The 17,910-nt window shown below is 36.1% G+C and overlaps 1 protein-coding gene and 1 long non-coding RNA gene across 3 annotated transcripts in view; one reads left to right on the top strand and one right to left on the bottom strand.

Annotated features, from left to right (window-relative positions):
• The first annotated feature begins 28 nt into the window (after nucleotides 1-28).
• Nucleotides 29-17,910, top strand: part of LOC141901585 (leucine-rich repeat serine/threonine-protein kinase 2-like) — a 38,094-nt gene continuing 20,212 nt past the window's right edge. The window contains exons 1-19 of one of the 2 annotated variants that reach the window (XM_074788915.1): nucleotides 29-78; nucleotides 665-904; nucleotides 1,503-1,594; nucleotides 2,666-2,745; nucleotides 2,846-2,934; nucleotides 3,390-3,524; nucleotides 3,783-3,914; nucleotides 4,670-4,804; nucleotides 5,227-5,346; nucleotides 5,678-5,784; nucleotides 6,112-6,197; nucleotides 6,274-6,380; nucleotides 6,710-6,839; nucleotides 6,932-7,062; nucleotides 8,918-9,046; nucleotides 9,368-9,448; nucleotides 9,564-9,706; nucleotides 10,110-10,227; nucleotides 10,511-10,611. In XM_074788915.1, the coding sequence (XP_074645016.1) occupies nucleotides 676-904; nucleotides 1,503-1,594; nucleotides 2,666-2,745; nucleotides 2,846-2,934; nucleotides 3,390-3,524; nucleotides 3,783-3,914; nucleotides 4,670-4,804; nucleotides 5,227-5,346; nucleotides 5,678-5,784; nucleotides 6,112-6,197; nucleotides 6,274-6,380; nucleotides 6,710-6,839; nucleotides 6,932-7,062; nucleotides 8,918-9,046; nucleotides 9,368-9,448; nucleotides 9,564-9,706; nucleotides 10,110-10,227; nucleotides 10,511-10,611 (2,145 nt within the window). In that variant the 5' untranslated portion in view covers nucleotides 29-78; nucleotides 665-675. Of the gene's footprint in view, nucleotides 114-664; nucleotides 905-1,502; nucleotides 1,595-2,665; nucleotides 2,746-2,845; nucleotides 2,935-3,389; nucleotides 3,525-3,782; nucleotides 3,915-4,669; nucleotides 4,805-5,226; nucleotides 5,347-5,677; nucleotides 5,785-6,111; nucleotides 6,198-6,273; nucleotides 6,381-6,709; nucleotides 6,840-6,931; nucleotides 7,063-8,917; nucleotides 9,047-9,367; nucleotides 9,449-9,563; nucleotides 9,707-10,109; nucleotides 10,228-10,510; nucleotides 10,612-17,910 lie in introns of both variants that reach the window. The other variant, XM_074788914.1, reaches the window with a different exon arrangement.
• On the bottom strand, nucleotides 14,756-16,344 carry LOC141902022 (uncharacterized). The gene is made up of 4 exons (XR_012618880.1): nucleotides 16,135-16,344; nucleotides 15,912-16,049; nucleotides 15,715-15,826; nucleotides 14,756-15,415 (listed from the first exon to the last, which is right to left on the bottom strand). It is a non-coding gene; the product is annotated as an uncharacterized LOC141902022 (long non-coding RNA).

Below are 17,910 nucleotides of genomic sequence, written 5' to 3'. Positions count from 1 at the left end.
AACCCGGAAATAAATTCAATCCAATTAGGTTTTATTGAGCGTTTCTGTTTCGCAGTTATAAAACGGCGGTAACAACAAGTAGGAATAGAACGAATAGCTAGAAATAACATGATGTATGAGAGGTTCCAGAAGGTTTATCCAACAGCCTGTCAAATATAGAACCGTCGTCGGCTAATTCAATTGAATTTAAACAACATTATTAACATTATAACAAACAGTAACACACAACCGGCCGCGACCAGAATTCTATTTCTAGTTCGGGGTTGTGTGAAGAATTGAAACAAATAAAATGAAAGCAACCCTCATCTCTCCCCTCTCACTTTCTGCTATTATCTGTCAGATCGCCAGTAGTTTGGAGTCGTGAGGTTTCCCCGCCCCCCCCCCCGCCCATGTTACGCTGCTGGATTCTACTACTACTACTCTACAACCAAGTGTTACGGTGCAGAGAATAACCAATAACATCTGGTATTCAGACTACCCCTTCTCTGCCTGTAATCGTTCCCCCGATCGCTGGACTGAAATCCTCCCCTCTCTGTCATCTAAATCATACACACACTTCAGCTAAACTAGTCAAACATTTTAAGGGAACAGTTTCGGCGATTTTTCTGGAAAAACTTATGAAATTAGGTTTAAGATGATTTAGGGTAATGTTTGATAACTTCAGTATGAGATTCAATGGATGATGAAGATGCAGTGATGGATGATACAGTTATAGAGAGGCAGGTGATCGCGTTCGACGAATGGCCGAGTTCATCGTCTGAATCATCTAGTAGCACGCACAACAACACGATTAATTCAGCTTCTTATCAGAAAGCTCAAGATGGCTGGTACCTTCTCAAAAACTGTTTCGATGAAGCAGATCTCGGAAAAGCGCTACAGTTGTTATATGATTGTTGCAATGATGGTAAGTTTAAGAAAAAGGGAAGTTTGTCCATTTGAGTTTTCAAATCAGTTTGACATAAACATATCGATATTCCCCTAGTTCATAACCCTAAGTCCTTAACCCTAACCCTAGGTCCGTAACCCTAACCCTAGCTGCAGCCCATCCCGAGATTTGAACCTGGGTCCCTCAGGTGCCAGTCCTCTGTCCTAACCACTAGACTACTGAGTACTAGTGATTGAGTGAGTTTGTAAGTTGGTGCAATGGTCAGTGGTGACCAGTGAGCTGAGTGCTGACCAGTCAGGTGTGGTAACTGGTGACCAGTCAGGTATGGTAACTCTATTCACAAACAATACCGACTATCATTCTTTGATAACAAGAGGTTTATATCAGCCCCTTTGTCAACTGGACATTCATAAACAAATCTCCCTAAGCTACAGCCTAAACACTGCAGTTTCTCAGTGAACAAAATGGAAAGAATTTTGAAAAAATAAAACCCAGTGATAGCCTTGAAGAGATCACTTCTCTTTCATCTGTATTTATTTTAACTATTGAATACATTTCAATTGGTGCTTATTTTCATCCATTTCTAACTTGCCTTGTTTTATTTTATGTCTATCAGAAATGGCGCTTAATTTTCTTGAAGACAATCACATTCAGAAACTGATATTGGATAAGTTTAAATTCTTCAAAAGCTATGAAAAGCTGTTCGAGGTAAATAAATATATATATATATATATTTTGAGTTGCTTTTTAACTCTATTTAGACAGCTTTCAGATTTATAGGGGTATTGTATCGGTTTATAGGGGAATTGTATCGGTTTTTAAATTGTTGCTTCTCAGCTTAAATACTTGGAGATTTGGAGGTTTTAACCACATATTTTGCGAGCTTGTTAATTTTCAGCGCTTAAACAAATCAACATTTCTTTCAGTGCCATTTGGATTTCACTTCTATTTTCAGAAATTTTCACACTTTTTCATTCGTTTCTGTTACAATTATTCACTTAAATGGTTAATTGGATTTAATGCTTTTAAGTCTGAAATGTTTCCTTGAGCCTGTAGGATGATGTTCCGACTTGGGCCCATTCCTAACCATCATCTATAGAGGGATACTGAATAGTAGTTCTGAATGCATTATTCGTGAAGATGACTATTTGGATAATAAACCGTCATCACAAGGAAACATTTCATACGTATCTTAACAATATAAAACATAGACATGACATGCGTAGAGTGTTTTATCAATGGTTAATCTCTGTATGCTATGTGGTTCTTGCTTTAGAATTGTATTTTAACACACGCTGCTTACGTGCGTGATAATTTGTTTTTTTTCTCACAGCTTTCTCATAATAATTGCTATTTTTAATTGCTTTAACTGTGAATTTCAGCTCCACCCAAAATATTGCACAGTTGTTGATTTGTCAATCATCAGGTAAACTCCACCTACAATTAACTAATCATCCATCAATAAAACAAAAACATCCCAAATTTCCATCGCAAACTATTCATCAGTTCTTGTCTAATTGGTGACTGTTTTAAATCTAATGCATGTGTACAAATTTCAATCCAAAATTTCAACTTGAAAATGACAATTTATCCTTCCTGCAATAGTGTTGTTTTGCTTCAATATTCTAAGATTTTCAAAATGTGCATGTTTTACTCGTACATGCACATGTTTGGTTTGTACATGTGTGTGTTTGTATTGTACATGTACATGTTTGTCTCGTACATGTACATGTTTGCATTGTACATGTACATGTATTGATGATAACCTTCTGTTTTCAGTCTGGTTGTTTGTTGCTTTATCGGCTGTGTTTCTATAGTAACACATTGAGACAAAGAATCATCAATTTGGATTCCGCGAAGTAAGTGAATTTTCATATTTCAATATAATGAGAATTGATGGTCGTATCTGCACGTGAGACTGATTCAAATAAATTGAGATGTTAATCTTTTTGAATCTAGAATTTGCGTAAAACTGTTAAACCAGCAGCCAATCACAGACAGTGCTCAGGTGATAGCCTTGAAACTGATTTCCTACTTGACCACCAGCGGTATGTATCAAAAAATATCAAACCATTCTAGAAAAATCCGTTGCTCAAAAAAGTGGTTGAATTTAATGATCAGATGAATAGCATCGGGAACCAGGCAGTTTTAGTAGTCACTTTGTCAGTTGATGAACTTAAAACAACATTTATTACTATAACACTATAAGAGTTATTGACTCTGGGTGTCGGGGCATTGTTTCATGGATAGCATATTCTCTGATGAATCTTTAGGCAGATGAATCTTAAAAGGGGATCATTTATATCAATAAGCAAGGTGGCATCAAAGGAATCATGCAGGAACTAGGAGTATGTGGAGGATCGAGGAGATATCAGGAGCACAGTTCTTGAGTTAGAATCAAGATCCTAGGGTTTTATTCATTCAAAATTCTAGAGCCAGGTTTCGGAACTGTCGAACTGGATCCATGAAGCTTCTAATTATGAGATGTTTATTTTGTGTTTAGATGAAGTGAAGAAATTTTTATTGTCACAAGGGCAGAATGTGATGAGTAGTATTAGAATATCTATGGGTGTGTACGTTGTGAATGCTGAGCTACAGTGTATCAGTTGTAATGTACTGCATATTCTATTGAAAAGAGGTGAGAGTCGAGAGAAACAAGAGCTACTAGAATTTCCATTCGCAAAAAGAATAAATAAATAACAAATCAATAAACAGCTGGTGAGTGTTTAGAATTTCTAGTATCGGATCCAATGTCATGATTCCGCAGTTGTGAATAAGATTTGAGCCGCGCAATATGAGCTAGTTAACTTTTGATTACTTACAATTTGAAACCTGGTTCAAGTTGTTATTCATATTCAAATGTATTCAAGTTTTGCTTCTAATTTTCTGTTTTCAGATCAATCGAGGCAACAGATATTTATAGAGAATGGTGATCTGAAAGCTGTAATTATAGCGTTGAAAACACATATTAACAATGCATCAGTTTTAAAAGAGGCTTCGAGTTTATTGACGATACTGATTAAACACGGTTCGTATACAACAGAAATAATCCAGTTTTAATCCACTTATTCCGATACTCACTCCTGTGCGGTTAGCTCAGTTGGTTGAGTGGAGGACTGGGAACCGAGAGGTCCCTAGTTCAGAGCCACCTCTGGCGTTGGCTTTCAAGACACATTCATGGACTAATTTCTTGCTAACTTAGTCAGGTTGTGAGACATAACAATCTCTAAAAAGGTCCTGGCCGTCTCTTTAAGTAAGACTACTTGTAGGGTTACACTGTTACTCGCAGTTGGGACATAAAACACTTCTAAACAAAACTACTCCAGGGTCAGCTGCACTAGGGTTCAGTTTCATGGAAATGTTTAAGCTTCTAAAAACGTCAAGTAAGGCGAAACAAAAATGATACCTTGTTTCTCCGCAGCGGCTGGGTCATTTTTGTAAAATATGATAGAATTTGTAAATAGTTCATTTCTATAGCGGCCTGGTCTGTTATGGTAAAATTGATCACGATTTTAAAAAAAGTAATGTTTAGGGTAGATAGGCGGCCGGCCGGGTCAACATTTAAGCTCAGCAGAGCGGAGAAACAAGGTATCAATTTTTTTTAGCCTAAGAATTGTTGCCGGTATGTTGCAATTAAACCAATTTTTAGTAAAACTGGACCCAGTTTTAATTCTATAGTCTCTACTGACGTCAAGTTGGATGATTCTCTAGAAATGTTTCTTCATCCACAACGTGTATCGTACTAATTACTAAAACAAGACAGTATTATTTGTATGTTTATAGACGGAGTGCGAAGTCATCTCGTTGAAAATCAGATTCATTGTATCATTGTTGAGTCTCGACCAATCAAACGAGTCTCGGCTACGGAGGAAGTTTGGTCGGCGTGTATGTTACTCATCAGTAAACTCTGTTCAGACGGTAATTAAAAACATTCTTATCATTTTAGAAATTATAGAAAGCATTGAGGACCCGATTCCACAGTTCTTATTGTACTCGGTGTTAAAAACTGACTGTAGACCGTCGTGTGGAATCAGGTCCACAATTCAGTTTCAAAGTTCTCAGTCAAAAACGTTGCTCAAATAAAGAAACCAAAATATTGTAATTAGCTAAGCAATTATTGCACCTTTATGACAACTTGGTAGCAAAAATTCTTAATTGTTAAGAATGGGCTCGGTCAGACTCTGGCGCCTCATCAAAATGTGTGGGTGATAATGTGTATACCGGGACAATTATTTTGTATATACAGTTGAACCTCTCGTTCATGTTTAGTGTTTCAAAGTTTATTTTTACTCTATGTATGTATATATCTGTAATTAGCTGCTTGTGTCTGTTGTTTGTAGATGTTGTTGTGGATTATGTAATTGAGAAGGATATTCAATCTAATATTCTTACACGTCTGATGCTGTGTCCTAAAGATCGCGACGTCCAAACAGCCGGATTCAAAACATTCTACGCAATCGGTAAATAATTCATATGAAATTTGTCAGTTTTTAGGGGCCATGTTGAGGATGCTGTGATACCCGGGCCATGTGAGGTTTCTCTCATACCCGGGCCATGTTGAGGTTTCTCTCATACCCGGGCCATGTTGAGGTTTCTCTGATACCCGGGCCATGTTGAGGTTTCTCTGATACCCGGGCCATGTTGAGGTTTTTCTCATACCCGGGCCATGTTGAGGATGTTCTGATACCCGGGCCATGTTGAGGATGCTCTGATACCCGGGCCATGTTGAGGATTCTCTGATACCCGGGCTACGAAACTAATTCAATTCACATTGGGGTGTTTATATTTTAGCTCATGCCATGTTTGAAGACGTTGAGTATCCTCAAGAATACGACGATCAATGGTTGAAATTAATTTGGGTGGCAATTAAAACATATTTAGAAGACAGTGCTGTTCAGGTAGGTCAACTACAACCCACACTAGATGTTTATGCAGTTGGCTTTAGATCTCTAAATATGTAACCCAAAAAAGACCCGAGTTCACAGTTCTGTGTCAGATATAAGTCCAGTTTTTTCATGAAAAAGTTTTAACTCCTTAAATCAATTTCATTTCTTAGTAAGTGTACTTTATCTTGAATCCTTAAAAGAGTTGATCTTTTTTTCTGAAACTGAACTAGAGTTTTTCTGAAACTGAACTAGGGTTGAGTATTTAGAAATATAGTAATTTAACTCTAGTTAGGAGGGGGTCGTTAAGGATCATGATCTCTTTGTTATTGCTGTTTTTAGTCTATATGTATGAAAGCATTGGCGAAACTGATGGAATATCGACCAGTTCTTGAGTCGAGAATAGGTGAAGATCCTGACCTCAAACAGTAAGTAAACCCAACTTCAGAGCTAAGTACCGGTAATTTCCTCGAAAACGAATTTTTTTCCAATGATTTTTTGTAGAGATCCGATTCATACAATGTGTTGTGGAGCAATTTTTGTTCATTGGAAGAATGCTAAAGTATTTTCAAATGCTTGTACTGCCATCTACTGGATTTGTGCGGATAATGGTAAATATTGTATTTCACTTCATATCAGTAAAACATTCAGCATTTCTTCATATCTGGTGTAGAGTCTGTAGCTCAAGTCTGATCGGACTAACTCAGAGATAACCAGCCTAAACTAGCCTATATATGAAATATATAACATCAAAGACCTCAGTGAAGTCACTGAATTTTCAAAATAAAATCTGTCTTGAGCGGAGTCCTCGTCTTCTTTATGCGGGCAAATATTACAAGTAAAAGCCTTCATATCTTGTAAGGTTTTTTAAGAATCGACTGCATATTCTAGACTTAGACATTTCCCTAGAGAATATTCATGCAGTAAATGTTATTTCTAGAGAGACTTCAGGATTTAATGATGGAGAAGAATATTCACCTGGCAATTTTACTAGGAATGAAAGAACATTGGAAAAGTCGTACAGCTCAAGCTGCGGGTTGTATGGCTATAAGAGGTCTTACTATATTCAGGTTTGTGTCTTACCGAAGTTTCTATAGATTTAAATGAAAAATGCTCGGATTTTGAAATTCAAAATGAACGCGCTGTTTTATTTTGCATGCAGTCAAAAATGGAAATCAGAGATGGCTAAGCATGAGCCGCTGAATTCATTAATCAGAGCTTTAATCGAGTTTCCAAAAACTGAAGAAGTTCAATTTCAAGCTGTAGCAGCTATTGCATGTCTCGCTGATAATGGTAAGTACATGTACATGTTTCGTGTTAATTGTGTACATGTGCATGTCGAAGTGTACATGTTTTGTATCAAAAGTACATGTCATTTTGTACATAGTCTATATTGCATGCATGTTTCATGTCAAAAGTATATGTCAGCTTACAGTGATTGTGCATTATGTGATTGTCTTGTACAGTTTATGTACACTGCTATAATACATGTGCATGTTTCAGTGTGTAAAGATCAAAAGAACATGAATTTCACATAGAATATTCTACTACAAATCATTTCAACAAGGACTCGATACTTAAAGGAAAAAGGGTTATCAAAGTTTTCAGGAAATATTGAAGTTTTATTTGAGTTGATCAGTAGATCTATAATCATCCGAGCAGCATATCGGTATATTCCGGTGTATTTATATTTTTCGTTGCTATGACGTTCATTGCAAATGCCGTCTGCAGACTGACCAGCGCCGCCGGCGCCCCCACGTATCTGACTAACAGATGATTACCGGATGAGATTCCGGACCGGAGTCCCGATGCTGACAGTTTCTGCATGGTACAGTATAGTTCTCCGTAGTCAGCCTCTTGTCCGGTTAAACTGAGCTGTATACCTACACTACACGGGTCTCCTGCTGCATCTACAGCGCCCTCTGCTGGATTCATTAGTAAAACATCGTAACCTACACGCTGAAATTATTGATTGTAGATTGTGGAGAAGGGGTCGAGGTAAAAGTTTGTAGGTTGACTCCGGTATTACTTACCATCTCATCACCAATAGCGTAAACATTCATTGTAACTGCTGAATCAGCTGAATGATGACCATAAACCTTCTTATACGGTTCATCTTTCTTTACATGAATAACTGAGTTTTCAGGTGGAAGACCTGCAGGTAAAACATAGCGACAGATCGTCATACCCAGTCCTACAGTTCTGGACCCAGTCCTACAGTTCTGGACTATATATATATTATGTATTATATGCTGTATTATATTGAGGCGTCTAGTGAAATATTCTTACCCGTCTGTTGTGGACAGAGTCGTTGACAGTCTCTGTTCTGTGGATATATTTCACAGAATGTTTTCCTCGGTTGCGGCGGGATTGGCTGATGAGACAAACCTGTATAATACGGGTTTGGAAACTGTGGGGTTTGCTGATAATTGGGCAGATGGGCACCACCCCACATTGAACCCCAGTTCGGTTTCTGATTCCAAATATTCCAACCTAAAATTAGAAAATTTGATTATCGGTGTAGTTTTGACTAACACGCAATGATACAGAGAAATAAGAATAAATCATACTGACTCTACACCTGTACTTGCTTACCTATATTTCCATGATTCCAGGGTGGACTGGAGATGGTATCTCTCATTATCAATATCAGCAACAGTAAACTATGTAACTTCATCTGTTAAAAACATTGTAAGATATTTACACAGCAAGAAACCCCTGACAGAACCAACGTTAAAGACTTATTCATAAAACTCAATCACTTTAATACCTGGTCTATAGAATTATCCCTAGAGATAACTGTGATACCTGGTCTATGACCTAAGCTCTTTGACTTACCGTGAATCTATGGATCAAGTAAATACAATTCTATGAAACTGGATAAGAGTTGACTGTCACACATCCAGACTTGTTATGAAGGAAATTCCAAACATGAACGAGAAATAACTTTAGAATTCAATTTTACGTAATGCATTTACCATTATGTTTCTGACATTTTATAAGCCGTTCTCGACCATTAAATAAATTGTTATATCATTTCTACGTGACGACATATTTTCGGAATGTTTTCGTCCCATTGATAGAAACTAACGGATCTTCAATCATCTCAAACTGTAGGCGTTTTAACTGCATTTTACTATTTTTGTAGAGGTAATTCGACACCAGTGTTTGGTTGAAAAGGTTCATCATAAAGTATTGACAGCGATGCAGGTTCACGATCGTTCTGAATTAATGCAGGAATGTGCTTTAGAAGCCATGGCGATACTCGCTAGCGCAGGTATGAGTTTAACTACTGGCGCCATCTACATCTTACCCCAAGACCCAGTTCCAAGATTTAACTTAAGAGTTAACTCATTGAAAATGAACTGATTTCAATTGAGAGTTAACTTACTCAATGACCATGGAACTGGAGGTGGTTCCACCTTGATGGTTCCACCTTGAAAATAAGCTTAAAGCCTAGGACTAGTTTAAATATATGGAATACATGAGAACCATTTAAAAAATATCAGCCATTCGAGCGTTTGAGACTACCATACGATTTTGTATTTTAGAGGGTGGGACTAAATTGTTGATTGACAGCTATGATTTTGTATTTTAGAGGGTGGTACTAAACTTATGATTGACGCTGAGGCTATTGAACAAGTGATACAAACTATGGAAATTCATCAATTCAGTGCAGGTCAGTTATATTTAACTTATGCTTTAGATAGAGATGAAAAAACAGTTGATTTCGAAAAAGTTTAATTTTGACTCAATAGCGTATCACAGCAACACGATGATTGTTGTTATTTCAGGTATTCAGAAACGTGCTATGGTTGTTTTACAAATATTCTCTGAAGAATGGCAGTTTCATGATGAACAGTTATTACTGAGTCTAGCGTCTGTGTTACAGTCCGTTCTTGATGTATTTTTTGATGATATATTTCTGCTGAAAGAGGTAAGAGTGATGGAGGGAGGGGAGAGAGGGAGAGGAGAGAGGAGAGAGAGGAGAGAGGGTGTTAGGAGAGGGGAGAGGGAGGGCAGAGAGAGGAAAAGTTGGGGGAGATGGAGGGGAGAGGGAGGGGAGAGAGAGGGGAGAGAGGAAAAGTTGGGGGAGAGGGAGGGGAGAAAAGGGGAACAACTTGTTCATGTTATTCTTGGCAGTGACATTAGCTTTATAGAAAATGACTACTAGTTACTCTTGAACTTCTGTAAGATTTATAATCTAGCTTTCTTTTTGCTTGGGCACTAGAGTAAAAAGGGCTGCAACTTTAACTCACAAAATCATCCTTAAAATCTACTCCTGATCTTATTGTTGAATATACAGTGCCCCCTGGTGACGACAGCATTGTTTATTTCAGACGTGTGTTGCTATTCATCTATTGGCTGAAGAAGGTAGCGATATTTGTCATGCTTTTATCGATCGCAAAGTTGAACGAGGACTTTTCAATATATTGGAACAAAAACAGGATTATGCCGGTAAATAAATATATATCTGTTCTACATCTCAACTTTCAGACTGAGTGCCGCATCCAGTTCATTAATTGACTCTTGAGCAAAACTTTGGTATGGTTTCTGTATCCTAATGTAACCTAGAACTGTGTTAAACCAGGTCCTAGAACTTAAACCAGGTTCTAGAACTTGAACCAGGTCCTAGAACTTGAACCAGGTCCCGCTGCCTCTAATATGGATATATGACCTGTATATATGAAATCCAGCAGTGATTTTGTAAAATTTGTTGATGTTTTGTTGTTTTTTTCAGATTTATTGGAGTATGCTAGTTATTGTATTTATATAATAGGATGGGTGGCAGGATTCAATCCAAGACTTCTACTATCGGCGTGTGAACTCGGTTTACTAAAGGTACATGTGCCTGTTATATATCTGTCTTACATGTACATGTCACATTCATTATTGATTATATCAAACCCTGACAACTGTTCAGCTGGATGCTGATTGTTTGTTTGCTGTGAGATAATCTAAGCTCATCTTGCTTTTGGCATCTTCATGTGTTCTTCAAACTTTTGAAACTTTTTCCGCTGAATTACAGACTCCCCTCTCCATCTCCTCTCCCCTATTGAATTCATCAGAATGCATCACTTATTTTATATGATATCACATTAAGGCCTCAGGCCTATGTACAGACAGCCTCATTAATCAATTTAGTTATTTATTTGTCGTTGGAACTACTTTTTGTTCAGAAGAATATGCGCCTTCACGCATATTCCGCCGTGCTTCACACATGCGCGCCACAAGACTCGCAATGTAATCTGTGCATGTACTGTATATGAAAAGCGTGCCTCTCATGTGGTGGCCTAGTTAAAAGTTTTCCAGGAAACTGCATCTGATACAACTGCCAGGGTTCGTAAATGATTCACGGGCCGGCTGTAAAAAGCAGTGAATTTAATAGAAGGGCAGTGAAATGGGGGTGTTACTAAAACTATGTGCTACTAAAATGAAGACCTATGCACTTAGAGGTGTAAGAACTATGCATGACTAAAACGAAGTCCGATGAGCTATTGCACTCATTAGAAATCATCACTAGGGGTGCTATCTGTGTATTCAACCATCTCTGCCAATGAGTGTAGGCAATACCAGATATAAACAAATGCATCTGAAACGTAAATTGGTCGGTTTTCTCCGGTGCATATAGTCTTTTTATTTAGTAGTGCTTCGTTTTAGTAACACTTGTTGCTTAACTCAACGAATGACAAATTTCAAAATCATATTTATTCTCATACAACAATTATACAAAATGCCAGGTTTGTGCTCGAGGAATTATAACGTAAGCTCCTCAAACACGTGGACTTTCAAAAACAATTAGTCCAACCACCATAGGCGTATAAACTATAAATGAGTGTTTATACTCCCCTTGGTCCAAACATAGACTCTATAACAAAAAAGTCTAAGTCTATGGCCCAACCATGGACTCAATTGTCCATGGCCCCCGCACTAAAACCAGAGATAAACCTGGCCAAATACTCTGGAAAGCGTAGGATTAATCAATCTGATTTACATTCTTTACATCATTTAATTTCACATGTCAAATTATTAACTTTTAGCTTATTTTCTCAAATTTTAATAATAATTTTATTTATATTACCATGTATGAAATTGTACTAACTTTAAAAAACCACAAAAGTTACATGTAAGGTATTTATAAGTGTTTATATATGATACATTTCCACTACAGCTGATTTATACAATTTGCATCAATAAGAAAATAACAAAAGTACACAAAGAATTGTAATTTTTGATCCATAAAACACCAAAAAAGGACTAGTCTGAAAGTCTAAGATTATGAATTTGACAATTCATGAGGTCAATATAACTGACACTTTGTTATATTTCATGAAATATGAATCTATCATCGTCAACTTTTCAAATGACATCGAGATTGAGGACATCTCAGTTGTCAAGAAAAAGCTCAACTTTATTCGATAGGACCTTAATAAATCAGTGATTTATGAACAATTGACATGAACGTGTCATGTTATCCCCGCAACAACAATCATACCTAAATGACAGGTATTCATATACTTGGGGTAGTGCCTCAGTCATTTACAAAAACATGACCTTTATTTCAAAAAAGTCTCCAAAATAAAATATAAAAACCAGAGATAAAACCACAAATTCAAACTGGAAAGCTTATGATTAACTAAACAGTCTTTGATTTAATTTTCATCAACATTATTTTACGATAATTAATATAATTTAAGATAACTAAAGAGTTTTGCCACCTTTGCCTTGTCTTTTAGAGTCCATATATTGCTGGCACAATCTGCTAATTAACACTGTTCATATGTCCTCATTTATCAAGAGACTGCTCCTCTATTTTGCTCCTCTATTTTCCATAAGGGCCTTAATAAAAATAGTATTTTATGAACCATTGATGAGCACCACAGTAAAAAAGTTGCAATACACGTAACTAAACAATTGAACAGTTTTAACATGAATGACGAACATGTCTGTCGTTTTTATTCTTGCACAACAATTATACCCTGGTGGCTTAACGAGTTATTTTAAAACAGTTCAAAATAAAAACATTAAACCTACAAATTCACTCACTCTGGAAAGCGCAAGGTTAACTAATTAATCTTGATTATTACTAGAAAACTAAAAACATTGCCAAATTTTCCTCATCTTTAAGAGATTTCTTCAAACATAATCAACTACTTTTTTACAAATTTTACATTTGAAACAAAGCAGGGTCTGATCTAAGCACTAGTCCAATTGCGCGGGACAAATATATTTTCATTAGGGCATGAAGGTTATCATAATCACTCATCCACCAGGCTTGTGTAATTCTATGTCTCAAAGCTTTTATCCCACTCGATGCAAGGGATTATTGTGTCACAATCGGACTATTCGTGTAGGACAAGTTGATTTTTGAGGGGGCAAGTGATATAACATATATGCTTGCCCCAAGGTCAGGTGGCATTTATTCCTCAGATCAAACCCTGCAAACTATTATAAAGGTTTTTCTTCGTGATAATTTAAGATAAATCGAGTATCTTCAAACAAATATGGTTTGACTGACGAAGCTACGGTAACTTGTTAATTAAATTATTCAACTTGATAGTAAATATAGATACAACTCTATATAAAGATCAGAAATTCTTCAAGTCGAGATATTACAGGCCCCACACGGACGCGGTTAAACTGATATTCAAAACAAAGCTAGGACAATTATTCTATGCTCCTGCTATTTTCGACAGGGCCTTGATTAGATCAGTATTTTATGAACCACTGAAAAGCACCTAAGTGAAATCCTATCCTAATTTTTGCTATAAAACTTAACAACTGAAAAGTTTCAACATGAATGATGAAAATGTACATCGTTTTATTCACGCAACAATAATATCTTAATCGTCATGCAAGTTCCTAATTTACAAACACGCGAACCGTGTTACAATAACCGTCTCCAACATAGAGCATTAAAACTAGAGATGAGAAACTCAGATTCACTCTGGAACTCTTTGTAATAATTAATCATTACTTTCACTAGAAAACTAGAATTTTGCCAACTTTGCCTTGTCTTAAATATTTCCGAACACCTCGACATTACATACTAAGTATTCTGACGTTTTTCCTGGCAGCTTCAACATAATTATACAATCGGTAACTAATCAATAACATCAATAACTTAAGTTTATAGCTGTTTTGAATTCTTTCTAAAAAGTAAAATGTATGTACCAGATTTTAGATAACAGTCACAGCAGTGATTGAGCGCGGCTAGTTGAAAGGACGGGTCAATCTTTCATCACAGTAATTCAAAGCATTCTATCATATCAGTTATTTTTTAAATGTTTTCGATTTAGTTAAGGTTTATGGTTATTTGTTTTGTTCATTACAATAACTGAGTTGATAGAATGCTTTGAATAACAACAGAAAAGATCTCGGGTTTTCGCTATACTTAGGGAAGGTTGTTCGATAAATGAAGAACCGTGTTGATAAATATTTGAAAAAATGCCTTTTCATGTAAATAGAATATTAATTTGTTGTTTGTTTGTATTGTTGTTTATTCTATTTATTATTTATTGGTTTTTTTTATTTTTTAGAATTACTTTATGTACTTGTAGTTTGTAGTTATGTATTATTTATACTCCTCTATTTACAACTGCAGGCATTTTTTCACTGTAAAGTTCTGGGCCCATTTTAAGAAAGCGCTACTGATTCACTGCCACTCCTTAATAATCATTATACACCCGATTTGAAGCTAAGTGATTATTCACGAGAGCCATCTCGTGATATGGATTTACCCATTACAATAAAAGAAGTTCAAACAGCTATAAACAATGTTAAAACGTTGAAAATGAGTCCTAGCTATAACTTTATGCCTTGTTATTCCTAGCTTTAACTCTCAAATGTAAATAATGGTCTCCTTTCAGATAAAGCTTTAGTTTTCAAATACGTAGATATGATCATCAAACAGATTGAAGGACGCTTAAATCGAAATCTACGATTTGTTTCAAATTTTTCAAATTGGTTACTTTCGAAACTCACAATTCATGTTGAAACTATATCTCAGTTTAGGAGTTAACTCAACAGACCTACAAGTCAAAACTAGGCACTCAACACGACCATTTACCCCTAGTGACTAACTTAACTTGACTTATGTATCGACCAAGGATCAAAGACCAAAATCGTGCATTAATGGAGCTTAGCTTTTATTAGACTCTCACATCGCATAAACATTATCAAATAGTTTCCTCGAAAACACTATATTATCCATCAGACTGGTTTGAAAAAGGTGATAAGCAAAAAAATCAATACTTTACTACAGAAGTCCGCTATTGTCTTCGCCGCTCCTGGATCTCAGTGTTTATAACATGCACTATTGTCTATGCTGCTCCTAATAAGATACACTATTGTCTTTGCTGCTTTTAAAACAGTGTTTATCCTGAATCAGTGTTTATGAGATAATCCATTAGCTTTGTCGCTTGAATCAGTGTTTATAAAATTCACTATTGTCTCTGCTGCTCCTGATAAAATGTTTTATAGAAATCACCGATTGTAGAATAATCCATCGTTGAGTGATTAATCCGTTGCTGGCTCCTCAACTTCTCATTCCGGCTTCTGCAGTTTTCATCAGCAAATAGGTCGATCAGTATTCATCTACTTGTGAGTGTCTTCTTCAGGCCAATTTTTCCGAGATGTAGTTTGGCTGAAACAAAGTGAAGAAAGCAAAACATTTCAGACAGATTTATCATAATTTACGTGTCATTTCAAATTACAAGCCACCCTGTTTTTCACAAAGTAAAATTCATTGAAGTCAATTGCTGATTTAAACCCCAATAATTAATTGCAGTAATAGGACTAGTTCATCATTGTTTAAGACTAGTGTAGATAAAAGTTCAGCCATTTGGACCGGTAAATAGATTTTGATGATAGTCAATTATGAAATGATATTCATATGAGGACTGAAATTTCTATATACAGGTAATTTCATGTATATCAACTTACCTTTAAAGATTGCTGGGTTCAGTTCTGGCCTTTTCTGTGCACCGTTGCAGTTTGTAGATTTTGGACGAGTGTTTGGTCTCAAGATGGGCTTTTTCTTATAGTTGAAATTCAGCTGAAATGATTAAAAGAAGATATCCTGTAATGACAAAATATTTCATTTAGAATTTATCGAAATAATTTCATGTATATCAATTTACCTTTAATGATTGCTTGGTTATCGGCGATTATCCTATTAGTTGGTTAGTAAGTTGGCCTCATCTGTGCACTGTTCCAGTTGATCGATTTTGGACGAGTAGTTGATCTCAAACTGGGTTTTTCTCATAGTTGAAATTTGGCTGCAATGATTAAAAGAAGATATCCTGTAATGACAAAATATTTCATTTAGAATTTATCGAAATAATTCCATGTATATCAAGTTACCTTTTATGATTGCTTGGTTCGTAATCGGCGTGGATCATCTTAAGTTTGTTAGTTGATAAGTTGGATTTTAGTTGGCCTCATTTTACATTTCAAGTTTGCTAGGTTCAGTATCGGTTAGAACAATTGGTTGATGCATTTGATTCAAGCTTGGATCGTTCAGTGGGCAGAGCTTATCTGTAGATATTTGATGAGTCGTTGATTTAAAGCTTGGCAGTTTCATATAGATAGGATTTAGCTGAAATGAGCAAACAAAAATATCCTGTAATGACAAAATATTTCATTTAGAATTTATCGACATAATTCCACATATATCAAGTTACCTTTAATGATTGCTTGGTTCGTTATCGGCGATTATCCTATTAGTTGGTTAGGTAGTTGGCCTCATCTGAGCACTGTTCCAGTTGGTCGATTTTGGGCGAGTAGTTGATCTCAAACTGGGTTTTTCTCATAGTTGAAATTTAGCTGCAATGATTAAAAGAAGATATCCTGTAATGACATAATATTTCATTTAGAATTTATCATAATAATTTCCATAAATAATATACCTAGAATAGCCTACTTGGTTATATTCGTAAAACCGAACAAATTATAATTATCGCCATTTGGTTTTGGGTTCCACATTGGGTTTTCCCAATGGGCTTTCCCAATTACATCAGAAGTTCCCGGAATATCCGGTTTATCCAACAAACAGCCAATCACATTCAATGTAGCTCAGGTAATGAGGTCAACTCAGATAAATAGAAGCTAGAAAACTTTTGGGGTTTATAAAGTGAGGACCTGTAGGTCGAAAAGTACATCGAGATGAGTCACACAAAAAATGGCAACACTTCCAGGAAGGATTGGATTTTTATATATTTCAATTCCAAGTAAGCAAATTCTCATATATGAAAACGTGCCATTACTTAGTGCTAAAAAGCAGGTTTTTACGTGTTTTTCAAGAATAAGTCCCCTACTATAACTCGATCACTATGAAATTTTTGTGGGCTCGAGAACTCATTAAGCCAAACCATGACACCAAAATCAACACTATTGGTTCAACAGCCAATGTTTGTGCCTTGTTGACACACCGGTACTCTATTCGTTTTCAATGAAAACTGCTTCTCCAGACCATTTGCGTAGGCAAACATAAAGTTCGCCAAAAATCAACTTACATTTCAAGTTTGCTCGGTTCAGTATCCGTTAAAATGTTCTAAGTTCATATCAAATATCAAATTACTTTTTATGATGGCTGGGTTCTCCTAAGTTGGTTGGTTGAGTTTCATCCAAATTGGCCCCTTCTGTGCACTGTTCTCTAATCGGCAGATCTTAGTTGATGAGCTCTCGTTCAACTTTTTGAGTTGGTGTCCCTTACGATCGTGACACACCTGCCAGGAGCGAAACAGGCGGGAATCGAAGTACAGATATAGTTGTGTGATCGTCGGTTGATTTTACATAATTTTTTTTCGATAATTTTACAATATTTGGTCTTTTTTTTCATGTAGTCCGAAAGTTTACAAGGTTGAAGATAATTTTGTCTAATTTTTTTTTTCGAAATCGAAGTACAGATATAGTTGTGTGATCGTCGGTCGATTTTACATCATTTTTTTCAAAATCGAAGTACTTCTTTGTCTTCTTGGGTTTCGTCGAAGCTGAAATTGAGAAAAAGAAAAACATTTTGTAGTCACACATTTCTTCATCATTAATCCTAATTTACATGTGAATCAACTTAACTTTCAAGATTGTGAAGAGTTCACTATTCTTTTTTCGGCATCTTCTGTAGTCGCCTTCTAGCATCTC

Source organism: Tubulanus polymorphus, chromosome 3 (genome assembly GCF_964204645.1).
Source record: "Tubulanus polymorphus chromosome 3, tnTubPoly1.2, whole genome shotgun sequence".
Taxonomy (NCBI): Eukaryota; Metazoa; Nemertea; class Palaeonemertea; order Tubulaniformes; family Tubulanidae; genus Tubulanus; species Tubulanus polymorphus.
Note: the sequence above shows the minus strand (reverse complement) of the source record. Positions and strands in the feature narration are given on the sequence as shown.